The sequence below is a fragment of the Polypterus senegalus genome, chromosome 14 (assembly GCF_016835505.1).
Source record: "Polypterus senegalus isolate Bchr_013 chromosome 14, ASM1683550v1, whole genome shotgun sequence".
NCBI classification, from domain to species: domain Eukaryota; kingdom Metazoa; phylum Chordata; class Cladistia; order Polypteriformes; family Polypteridae; genus Polypterus; species Polypterus senegalus.
The window spans coordinates 11,101,829-11,114,325 of NC_053167.1; the positions used below are offsets into that span (position 1 = coordinate 11,101,829).

Sequence of the window (12,497 nt, forward strand, 5' to 3'; positions counted from 1 at the left end):
TGCAGGGTGGCACAGGATCTTTGGATACCGCCAGATGGCACTGCCAGGGGAGGGCTGCCCTGGTTTCCATACAGCCCTGAAATGCTCCAGATGACCTGGAGATGATGACCCAAAGCTGTTTTTGGATTGAATTTAAAAGAGACCCCGTCGTCTCCCTTAATTAAATCACTGTCGGGAGACATTGGACAACACTTTCTTGGAAGAGGAAGGAGATGAAAAAAAAACATTTTTCTTGAACTGGAATTGTGTTTGGGCATTATTGTGTTTGTGGTTTGGAGCTCAGTGGTGTCCCCTTGTGGTTACATTGCCCGGGTCTTCGCTCAGTCCGGCAATTGTTGCCTCCTGGCCAGGCACGAATCCATCCTTTATCCCAGCCAGGATGCCTGTTCTTTTTCTTTGGCACCTGCAATGTGTAATCTTAAAGCTACTTACCGTATCTCTGAGAAGAGAGTATGTGTCTGATGTTTCAAGCTCAGTGTCTAGGACCCTTCATGCTAGTATTGTATTCTCTGAATGACAGTTGTTGTGCTAGCACTGCACATTGTCTCTGTGGTTCAGACCTAAAATTGTGATCTAGAAAGGACAAAGGCTGTTTGTACTGGACTCTGCAGAACCAGAACTACACCTAAAACCAGCCATTAAGTGAGATGTGTGGTGTATCCATTAATACACATCTGGGATCAAACTATTGATGGGTGAAGTCAGAATCAAACAAGAATATATTTTGTTAGCAGTTGGTGCAGAATCACATGCCAGTGCAGAAAGGTCATTTCATATTTTCAAGCTACATGAGCAAGCCTGCTGTTAGAAATGTCCATTGGAACTTCATCTTTGACAAGGGAGAGCCCCATGCAAGTGAACTTACACTGGTGTTAAGACATGGTGGTTTCGCTCACCTCTGCCAACAAGTGCCTTTTCCGTCCAGCCCCTTCACCCCCACTGATTTTCCACTGACAGCCTTTGGGGGTGTGCATATCCTGTTTTACTGCTGACAAAACCTACACTGTCTCAATGCTGGTATTTTTTGGTATTTGCAAAACATTTTGTCTCCTTTTGTGTGGTTCAGCTCCAAAGAGATCAAATCTCCCTAACAGCTTCAGTAACATTATTTAAATGAATGATTGCCCACACTGAAACCTCACTGAGGCTGATCAAATATTTGGAAATGTTTATTAAGCTGTTAGTTCTCATTTTCAGCTGTGGCTTAGGTGGTTGTGCCACATGTCTCCGAAATGATTGGTATTGGGTTGCTGGGTAAGACACAGTGCATGAGGAGTCCCTTGATACTAAAGGGACAGAATTTGTGTACAAAATGGCATTTGATTTCCAACAGTGTGTTAAACACCGGGGGTCCAGTTTTGAAATCTTACTTCAGTACTGTGAAATATAAAACAAATTAGCTAAGTACATACCAGTTTGAATATACATATCTTAAGTAGACAAGCTGCATTACACATGAATTTGCAGTCTGCAAAGAAAAGCCACACCACATTGTATGTCTGACCAGAAATGCACAGAACAGCTACTTTCATAAGATACACACTTTTAAATGCTGTGTGTGCAACATTAATATGGTTATTTCATCACGTGGATTGAGATTATTGTGTGCTGTGAACCAATTTCCCATCCTGCCACAGATCACAACTGCAACTGTAGTTTGTTAAAAGCACAGAAGGCAGAAGAAACATGGGTTTTGAGGAGAAGGTAGTATTTCTCTCTTATGTGAACGCTGGTTGGGATCAGCAGTCTCAGTCACTTTCTGCTGTCAATCACACTCTTCATCACTAATGGCTGTTTATAATTTTTCTGTAAAAGTCTCTGCACCCTTTCTCAGATCCTTTTGAGGCTTGTCAAAGGGCACATTGCCCACTCGCTTCTCTGCCAGGCAGACTGCTGCCATTCAAGTCTATAGCTCCATCCAGGCGGTGAAAAGATATCTCCAGGCTACTGTAATGCTCTCATGGTTCAGACATTTCCCTATTTTCTATTTAACATTTTGTGGTTTTTCAAATACAGTATATACTCACATTTAGATTGGGGCTTGATTTTACCGTTTTTATTACATTTTATAATGTTCATCGTATAGGTTGAATGCAGAAAACTCACACTACTGGTCCAAGAGATTACGATATGCTAACACCCACCTGAGAAAGTAACCATGGAGCACACTGCCATTTTTTCTATGTATTGTGCCAACGTGACCACACGGTAATACCTTAACTATTCCGAAGCAACGTTTGCACTGTTTTGTATTTTTGGTATGTTACACCATCATACATCTTTATCATAAGAGCATCCCTTATCTACGATGGAGCGTTCGATCAGAAGAAAATATGAAGCTGATTTAAAATTAAAAGTCATTGAAGTGGCGAAAGAAATTGGTAACTGCTGCAACAAAATTCGATGTGTCTGAGAAACTAGTGTGAGATTGGATGAAGCAAGAAGATGAGGTTAGGAGCACGCACTGGTACAGTGCATTGCCGCACCCACCACACGACAAACCAACTCAGGATCCAGATTAGGACCCGAGTGCAGCCATGCAACAGGTGATACCTCAACACTACACTAGTTCAGATGGAGTGGTATGACGTTAATCTGCATCCATCCCTGCATGTAGGCAAGAAGATGTAAAAAAAAAAAAAATAAGTGTCATATTTTTTATAAGTTGGGGTCTGATTTTATTATCGATTTTTTGGGTTTCAAGACCTTGACTTATACGCAAGTATATATGGTATTTATTTTGTATATTTTATTATGAATTATGTTTTTGGTTGTGTTTTATCATTTTTATATGTAAGTAATAATATCATTTTAATTGTGAAAATTAATTACTTAAAAATTTTATATTATATTAAAAATAATAGTTTTTTGTGTTCTCTGTCCTGTCTTCTTTATGTGGAGCCTAAGGAGGCAGGGCCACTTAATTGTGCAGCTTTAGGACTGAATCATGCAGTATAAATGAAGAAGCTGTTATTCTCACTGCAGCTTTGGCATTGCATTTTTGATTTTCATTCCTGTTTGTGATTTAGTGCATCTGTTTTCAGATTCCTGGTTTTGACCCCTGTTATCATGAAATGTATTGATTCTGATTTAGCAATGTTTTGTTAGGTTTTAAAATATTGTATTTGTTTTCTCTAACCGTTTTTTACTGTTGTTTACTGTCCTGCCTTGTTGGTTGCAATGCCTTTGAATCTCCTAATGAATAATTAAATATAGAGGAACTTTGCCTGTTTTATTCCTGGGCCAGAGGTTTGTGGTGTTTCTTTTCTCTGTTTTTTGACATTTTTGAAAATATGTGATATTTAAAAAGCTTTGCCCTATTGTTGGGCCTGTGCAGGAAGAAAGCCTGTCATTTGAGGTTGGGGTTAGGTATACAACCTGCACAGGGCCGCAGTTGTTTTGAGTAGAGGGAATCAGAAGATGCATTGTAAAAAAAAACGAGAAAAATGAGATTTAGTAAACACAGCCAAGGAAACGAGGCAAGAGGCAAGAACTGTAAGTAGACAATCATGGTGAGAAGGTCGGAAATGAGAATAGTGAAAAAAGCGAAAACATTCGATGTAAATGAAAGTCAAGGGTCAGAACACAGTTTAAAACCATTGACTCTTTTATATGTTCAAATAACAAAATTTGGTAATAGGCTGTATGCAACAAACTTAGATGTTGAATGCTCTGTGCTACTGGCTTATAAGTTGTTGCACCGATAATGTCACCTGGTGCACCTCTGTGAACTGCCACTTGGCATCTGTAACAAAAACAAGACCACTGGAGAACATGTTTAATTTTCAACACCATTAAAAAACAATGTAACAACCAAATTCCTTGACCTCTGAAATCCACATAACAAAATCTTGAGCATTTCAAAGGTCAAGGAGAAACTGTAAAAAATGAAAAATAAATGCACGTTCATGACACTAGGCTGCCTAGGGTGAGGCTTTGCGAGGGCTTCATCCCTTTTTGTGCTTCCTAGTGGCAGTAATCACAACAAATCTTTTATTACAGAAACAGTAATAGGCACAGAATGGTTTACGACACAATAGCATGTTTTTAACATGTATTTTATGGGACCCCACATAATTTTAATTTTCAGGATTTCTGGACATCCAGAGAGTTAATTAGAGTGTCAAAGACACCTCACTATATTTTGACACTTTCAATACTCCACATCACACGTTTGACAAGCAGTATGGTGCTGCCACACAGTTTATGAATAGATTCTTGCCTTGAAGATGTCTATTTATGATTGTCATCTAACAAAAAAAAAAACCATTCCTATATTAGACCCCCAAAATTTCAAGGACTTGTCAGCTTTTGAAGCACTCAGCGAAATATTAGAAAAGAAACATGCCTGGAAGATGCTCTTTTTTCTTTGCAACACATATATTGATAGATTGATGGATGCTTTATTGATTCCAAAGAGAAGTTGCACCGTTACAGCAGTCCACACACAAAAACTACACAAAACACACTTGATATAAAACAGCAAGACGATTAAATAAATAAGTATTTCCATGATCTTATTAAAATGGCCGGAAAACACAGTCTAGGTAGAGGTTGTGTTGTAAATATATGCACATACAGTATACAGTGTGTGCAAAAAATACATTAACAAGTGAGAATGAGACAGTGAGAATATGTGTGTGAAGCCTGATTAAAAAAATAATAATAAAAATTCCCACAAAATTATATGTCAGCAAAATTTCGATTTATTTATAAAGCAGCATTTTTTCTTTCTTTACTGATCTGAAAACCAGACCCATTCACACTTTCCATAGTAGGACCAATAGGTCAGTAGTGACTGAGAGTGAAGAGCAGTGTGCGACACAGCCAGCCTGCAGAGAGTCCAATGGCTGACACCTTCCTCAGCCTTCATCTGCTCTTTTATGCGCCGACCTGTCCCCTTCAACACTTGTCCGCTCCCTCTCAAGTTCACCTACCGCTGCTTAAGTGATCTGTCCTTCTGGGCTCTGTCCTGCTGTCTCTCGTGCTGATCCAGTGTTTCTCTGAGTAAGAGATGTTCTTTTTAGCTATCCTTTTACTGACCACATACTCTCAGAATTATATCTGGCAGCTCATCTGGGCCTTCTAGGAAGTGTAGAGTGCTTGTACAAATGCTGGTGTATAGCTGCCTGGCATATGCTAATGACAGCATGATTTAAGTAATAACGGTGTTCTGTGTGTCCACCCTGTAATGGACGGTGTCTTGTAAACAGTCCTGACAATGTGAGACGGTCTGAACAAGGAGAGGACACATTCTAGAAAGTGCACCTTATAGAAACACTATCAAAACTTTGCCTATCATGCATCTGCTTTTGTAAGCATCTTTGAATGTATAGGTGCCTATCACTGCTGCAGCAATATGCAAGCGTCTGATAAAAGACCCAAGAGACCTCTTCCTTCCTGTCTCTCTGTGCTCTTTTTTCCCATCTAAATTCCAGACCTTGGGATAATTTACACCGGCTCCTTTTGTGCAGCTCACTGTTCACCGGCTGGTGTTCAGCAGAAAGCAAAACATTACCACCACACTCAACTGAAAATGTGCTTTAAGCCACAATGTGGTTGATAGATGCCCTCCCATACCTGAACAGCAAGTACAACATCCCTGTCTGTCATGTGCAGAGGTCAGCACAGCCTTGACATCTCAGGATAGTGCAACAAATTAAAGTGACCGTACTGTGCAACCCAAGTCTACACAGGGAAGCACCTCTGACGATTATCTCTAGAGCTGCTAAGAAATGCTGCAGCAGCCTCCTTCTTTCTCTTCCGCCACCTCAAGCGGTTGCTTCAGCTTCAGCAGAGGTGGCTCCCCGCTACTCACTGTGTAACTCAGGGCACTTCCATTGGAGCTGACTGTGGAAATCTGGGACTTTGGAGCTACTCCAGGACCATTTTCATCCCCATTGCTCAGGTGGCCGTTGAGCAGGGGGTGGCCACTCAGTTTTGCAGCCACTCTCTGTCTTTTTAATTCTGCCAGTGTCTGGTAACTTCCATCTCTGCATGCTGTCCAGGGGGCAGCCACTGGCTGCGAACACGAGGCACTCTTGAATTCCTGCAACAAATTGCTCTTGGGAAGGGTGCCGTTGCATGGAACCTGACAGTTGGAGTCAGCTTTCATGGCAGGTTCAGTCTGGGTCAGGGTGTCATGTTTGGTCTCTTTTGGCTTTGCATTCCATACATCTGGCAAGGTATTCTGGGAAAAAAAAAATGAAAAAGAAAGAAAGAAGATTTAGGAATAGGCAAATCAAAATTTGATGAAAATTAGCTGGCCACATCACATCAATTCCTAATACTCTCCTGTGTCCAAAAAAGGTTCCAAGAGCATAAGAAAGTCTAGAAATGAGTGGAGACCACTGAGGCATGTTTTAAGCTACAGTACCAGGCAGTTTGTTTGAAAGTAGTTCCACTTACCTCTGTGAAACTATCATTACTAATGTTTGTGTGAATTACATTCATAACCATCCCCATGTCCCTGTGTTTGGATTCAACGGGTTGGAAAATGAAAGGATGGACATTCATAACCGTTTTCCATTACTGCGCTCCTTTGTTCCTTCAGACATGTGTCTTACGCTTTGCCTGAATGTCCAGTTCATTTCTATTCCGGCGGCTCCCTGCAGGATTTTGATGAGCACTGTTACATCCTCCATGTAACAGACTAAAGCCTCACACCATATTCCAGTTGTGGCTTAACACATGCATTAAACACATTCATTCTAAATTCTCAACTATGTAATCAAAGATCTCTCTGATTGCATCAGGAGACTGACTGGGCATGGACAGAGATGTGTCTGCTAACACCAAAAATACACAAACACTATTTAAGCTACAAGGAAACAACATGTCGCTGTTCACACCAATTCGTGATTTTTATAGTGCATACTGAATAGAAAGAAAATGAACAATGAATAATTGCATCCCATGCAGTGCACTCCCTTCTCTGCTGTGCATTCTTTCCGTAGTCCGTGTATGGGACTGTGCTGTACCTTTAATAGAACTGGTAGCTGGAGAGCTTCCTTGAGAACAACTGAAGGCTCAAGGGTGCAGGATCATCAAAGAAGCTCTTGAGTGAGTTTTAAGCCCAGTGTTCCCATAGCAAATGTGGTCGCACCCATAACCCCCAGACGTGATTCCTCATCTTAGTTGGAACTAACCCTGGTGAACCTCCTGATACCTTACAGCTTGACAAGGATTCAAATCATCGAGGGAAAGGGAGACTAGGAGAGAATTTGAGAGACAGGGAGAAAGATGAGTAGTGGGAGGCGAGCTTGGGATGGCTTTATGGGCCTTGAAATCAGTCAAGTTGGCAAGCCATTCTCCCTGGTAGTCATAAGTGCACCCAGGGAGCCTGCAGGGTTTTCTTTTCTTATTCTGTCCCGTTTATTGCTGCTTTGTGTGGCCGCAATCTTCAATCATCCCTTATGTTTAGTTACTTTATAATTGTACATGTGTTTGCACATTTTAGCCTCCTTGGCATGGAATATTACAATAGCACCACCCTGTATGACAACTCCTATTCTGTAGCTTTCTATTATTCTATCTCCCACCTTTTCCTAATTTTTCTCTAGTTTTTTTCATTCATGTCAATGACAGGCACTTACAGGATCTGTGTTTTCTTGGTCAGAAACCCTCTCTGGCTCGTCTGCTTCTTTTGTTTCCGGTTTTCCTAGCCACACAATGGCCTCTGTTTCATACTCTTTGCGGTAGAGATTGTTCCGGTCCGAGAGGCTTGCCCTGCGGACTACTTTCCTGTGGAGGCATCAAACAATCTACTGTGAAACCTGAGCCAACCAGAGCCAGTGAGTCCAGCAGATCTCATTGACCACTTACCCTCGGCTACCAGTGCTCGATGTTCTCCGGCACAAGGAGGTCTTCTGTTTCAGGTGAGACTTCATGATGATGTCATGTTTATGCTTTAGGTCCAGTAATATAGCCCTGAATTCTTCATCTTCACATAAATCTGAGGAAGACAACAGAAGCAATGTCATGATGGCATAAAGTTCCACAGATATAATTCAATTAGAGATGCAGTGTGGTATGAGTGAGGCATCACAGAAAGAGAGACAGAGAGAGAGAGAGAGAGAGCAGTGTAAGCTGGGTGTCCTTCAACTGTGGTTGATAAGGAAGCTAACCTCGGAAATGATTGAACAATTGAGTGCCATGGACTATAATATGTCACAAAGGGCATGAGACCAGATTTATACGTGTGAAATGTACTGAAGCACATAGGAAAACAGAAATCTGTCTGGAATTCTCTTAAACATCTTCATCACTCGTAACACCCCTCATGGCAAACAGCAATCCTTTTCACTGTAGTTTGTTGGCAGAATACATAGAGCTGTGGTACAGCCAGGTAGAGTGAGTTGGTCAGGGTCAAGTGGTGAGCCAGTAATGGTTGGAGAGCCTGCAACATTTCTGATATATTTCCATAAAATGCAGTCATCAGTCATTCCATAAAGATGAACAAAGTTCAAAAGAAGAATCATGAATAGTGACAGTAAAGCTTACCAATAGGTGTCTCGTCAAGAAAGGATTTGGCCATCAGATTGGCTCCATGGGAAACCAGTAGCTCTGCCACATGCACCTATGAACAGAAAATATTGACAGTCAGCTACAGAGAACTGTAGTTGAGGAGACCCAAAAAGAATGACTGACCTTTTAGTTCAGCTTTGACAGAAATAGGCCATTCAGCCCAACAAATGTCATTTCTTGAAAATAACACTGGGTTGGGTTTTGAAGGTTCCTAAAATCCCTACACTCTGCCACTCTACTTGGTAATCTGTTTCGTGTTTCTACAGTTCTCCGTGTGAAGAACATTTTTGTAATATTCTGTAGTGCTTCTGCATCTTTTTGTAATATGGAGACCAAAACAGGTACACAGTACTCCAGGCGAGGCCTTGCTAGTGCAATATATAGCTTAAGCATAGCTTTCTTGGACCTGTGCTCCACATACAGGTCACTGTATATAACGTAACATCCTATTAGTCTTATTTATCACTCATGTATGCTGTGTGAATGTAGATGGCGACGGGTCCGGTATGATTCCTATTCATTCAAGTTTTAAACTTCTCATTGTGTATTCAAATCTAACATTTTTACGTCCTACATGTAATATTTTACATTTATTTCCATTCAACTTCATCTGCTACGAATCTGCCTAAGTTTGCACTCTGTCCAAATCTCTCTGTTATGATTCTGCTGATTCTATTCTCTCTGCCTAACCACCTAGCTTAGGGACATCTCTAAACGTATCCAGCTTGTTATTTATATTCTTGTCAAGGTCATTTATGTATATTAAATAGAGAAGTGGATGGGCACTACGTCTACCATCACCTAATTCTGAAAACATTACTCTCGCCATAACTCTTGGCTTCATGTGGTTAAACCAGCTTTTCACCCATCTACACATTGTGCCCTGAATTCCCACTCTTTTCATTTTGAACACTAGCCTCTCATGTAGGACTTTATGAAAAGCTTTCTAAAAATTGAGATGATTATATTATATGCTAAATCTTTTCCTTAATAATTACTTCCAATAATTTAATCCTTGATGCATATTATGCCTAGTAGCCTATGGTTTCTTGGATCAGACCAGTCACTTTTTTTTATAATGAGTAACATTTGTTGGGTTCTGGTCCTGAAGGATTTGTGTGCAGTGATCCCTGAAATATATGCATGAAGGATTTATATATGTACGTAGGGATCAACAGGTAATAGAATACATTTTTACAAATGTGACATCTCTTGTCCTTTGTGTACCCTCAGTGTTCCTTCTGCACCTTTCCTTGGTATCCTTGTGTGTCTCGACTTCTATTGCCCAGTAGTTCCTCTCTCTCGATCACATTCCCATAAAGCCTATTTCTCAGACTCAGTCATGTCGAGATACCTTGTTTGCCTCCTGTCCACTTTAAACTACAATCAATGTTAGATGAGCCGTCATTACCCACTGTGAAAACATCATCTGTATTCTTATGAATACTTCTTGTCTTTAAAGGCAAGTCAGGTTGTACCTCGTTAGTATTTAGCGACCCAACATCACTCTTTGTTATTCACTTTGATGTTGTTGAAATGCATCACTTTAACTCTGTTGCCAAATTAACCAGTCAGATTGCTCAAAGGGACCACACACACACATACCCACTCATGTACACACACACAAAGACAGTAGCGTTTTATTATATACTAGATCAAAAATCATACATATGTGGAATAGTGGGTCAATGGCTAAGCAGTACAGGTCTGTTTTAAATAAATAACTGAATAGCCAGGTTGATCTCCGTATGTGGGTGTGCTTGCATGGCTGTAGGAGGTTGGTGGGGTGGTTGAGACGGAGCACACCTGAACGTGAGGGTCTGGTCAGTCCTGATTGCTTCATTAGCTTTCCAATTGAGGCACTGCGCCCACAGAGACATATAAGGGGAATCCGGCATGGAAGAATGAAAGAACAGAAAAAGAGATCGAATGTAGATGGAGGTTAAAAAAAGGAGAGATGAAGGTAGGATGTGGAGAGAGCTAGAGTGAGAAAGAGGGAGGGAGGGCAGCAAGGAAGAAGTCCATTGGGGAGCATATGGCCGATGCTCAGGGGCTGAAGGAGGTTTCTTCAGCTGAGTGATCAGGTAGCTGGAGTGACGTGCTCCTCGATATAGCTACTTGCTGTGTAAGTCTTGGAGAAAGGCAGCGGGACCTGCAAGGATAATGTGAGGCATCCTACTGGGAATCCATGGACCCCCGTGATGTGACCCTGGCAGCGGGGTCACAGATGGCTACAGAGCTCCAAGCCCAGGAGCAAGGTGATTCGGCATGATGTCCTGCTGGGAGCCATGGGCTGCAGGAACTGGAACCTTTCCGAGGAGTTTGGCTGAACTGTCAGTTGGGCGTCTCCTCAGCTGCAAGGTCCTGTTTGTGGGTAAGCTGACCAGACGTCTGTTTTAAAGGGAAGCACCGGGGACTGTGATTTTAAAGAGAAGATTCCTCCCATGTTTTAAACTCATTTTTATGAACTTATTAATTGGATTAATTTTTAACCTCCACAAACACTGTTTTTTATTGGATTATTTATTTATTGACTTTTTTCACTGCACTATTTATTTGAACACTGTTTGTTTTTTGACTGTTGGATTTTAAATAAAAGCACTGTATCACTTTTGCACCTACCCCTTGCTATGTGTGTGTCCTCATTTGCTTTGCTTATCTCAGTTATGGTATTGATGCTAGCGGTTTTAAGAAGCTCCCAAAGAAGAGATGGAGCCTGGAGTCAACCTGTACTAGGATACCTTTTTATCTTTATATGTCTAATCACAAACCTCTTTAGGTGCTCCAGGATAAATCTTACTGGTAATTTCTAAGATTTTGGCCTTTTTATTTTTATATATGTAATCATTAACCTCCTTAAGTACTGTAGGATGAATGTTATTGGCACTTTCTTAGATCTCAGCCTTTGTTATCTCAGCAGTTTTTTTTTATATACAGAGGATGTAAACAGGAAGAGAAGGCAGTAGGAGTCTCCGCTTGGGAGTCCCCATGGAATAAACACAGCAATGGCAGACACCACCTACAAGTGATATGATCAGGGTAGATATAGTGGGTGTGGTCACCATATGATAGGCTAAAGTAATTTGGTCACAAATTATGACATTTTGTAAACCACTCTGAAGGTTATCAAGTTAGAGTGGAAAGAGTTGAATTTTGGGTCTTCTACAAAGTAAACTAAGTCAGACCAATACTGTGCTAGCAGAACAGGGCTTGATTGTTTAATTAAGAGGACCACGCTAGTCTGTATGTCCACTCACAGCTTGTACCTTTTATGTTCTTATGTAGTTGGCAGGTCCCATGAAAGAGGACTGACTCACCTGGCCCCAAAAAGTGGCTGCGTGAAGTGGCTGCCATCCTTCAGAGTCCTGTACATCAAGTTTGGCACCTTGTTCCAGGAGGATCTCTACTACACGTAGATAGCCATTAGCGGCAGCAATGTGCAACTGCAAGGACAAGAAGGATAAAGCATGCTGGCTGGAGACACTGACTTTGTCAATACTATCAGAACAGATCACAATAGAAGTTTAGTGAATAGCCACTTGAGGGCAGTATTTAACAAACTTTACAGTGCAGAACTGGGAAAGGTTGGCAAATTAAATGGAGCTGAGGACTGAGTGGCTTGGGTTACCATAGCAACTGGATTAAGAGAGAAGTCCATTAAAATGTTGTGTATATTATTAAAAACACTGAATCATTCAGGAGATCTGAATTATGGATAAGCTTTGATTATTCTGGATCATTTGAGGGGTTGCCCCTCTCCCCCTTCCCATATTACACTCACCAAAGTGACACCCTGTTCATCAGTTTGGTTGATATCCCGGTGTTGCTGTACGATTTCTTGAATATCAGCCACCATGAGTCTTTCCTGTGCCTCCCGTGTCTCATTAATAATTTCCTGGGTTATGCCTGAGGGGGATAAAAGCCAGAAATGCACACTTTGGGTTTGAGAATTTAGTGACAGGAATGGGACA

The 12,497-nt window shown here is 41.2% G+C and overlaps 1 protein-coding gene across 1 annotated transcript in view; it reads right to left on the bottom strand.

The window, feature by feature from the left end:
• Nucleotides 1-4,361: 4,361 nt before the first annotated feature.
• ppp1r16b (protein phosphatase 1, regulatory subunit 16B) overlaps nt 4,362-12,497 on the bottom strand; it is a 55,191-nt gene continuing 47,055 nt past the window's right edge. The window contains exons 6-11 of the mRNA XM_039735931.1: nt 12,308-12,432; nt 11,844-11,969; nt 8,503-8,578; nt 7,825-7,954; nt 7,596-7,743; nt 4,362-6,190 (exon numbers count right to left, since the gene is read on the bottom strand). Of these exons, the coding sequence (XP_039591865.1) occupies nt 5,729-6,190; nt 7,596-7,743; nt 7,825-7,954; nt 8,503-8,578; nt 11,844-11,969; nt 12,308-12,432 (1,067 nt within the window). The 3' untranslated portion in view covers nt 4,362-5,728. The remainder of the gene's footprint in view (nt 6,191-7,595; nt 7,744-7,824; nt 7,955-8,502; nt 8,579-11,843; nt 11,970-12,307; nt 12,433-12,497) is intronic.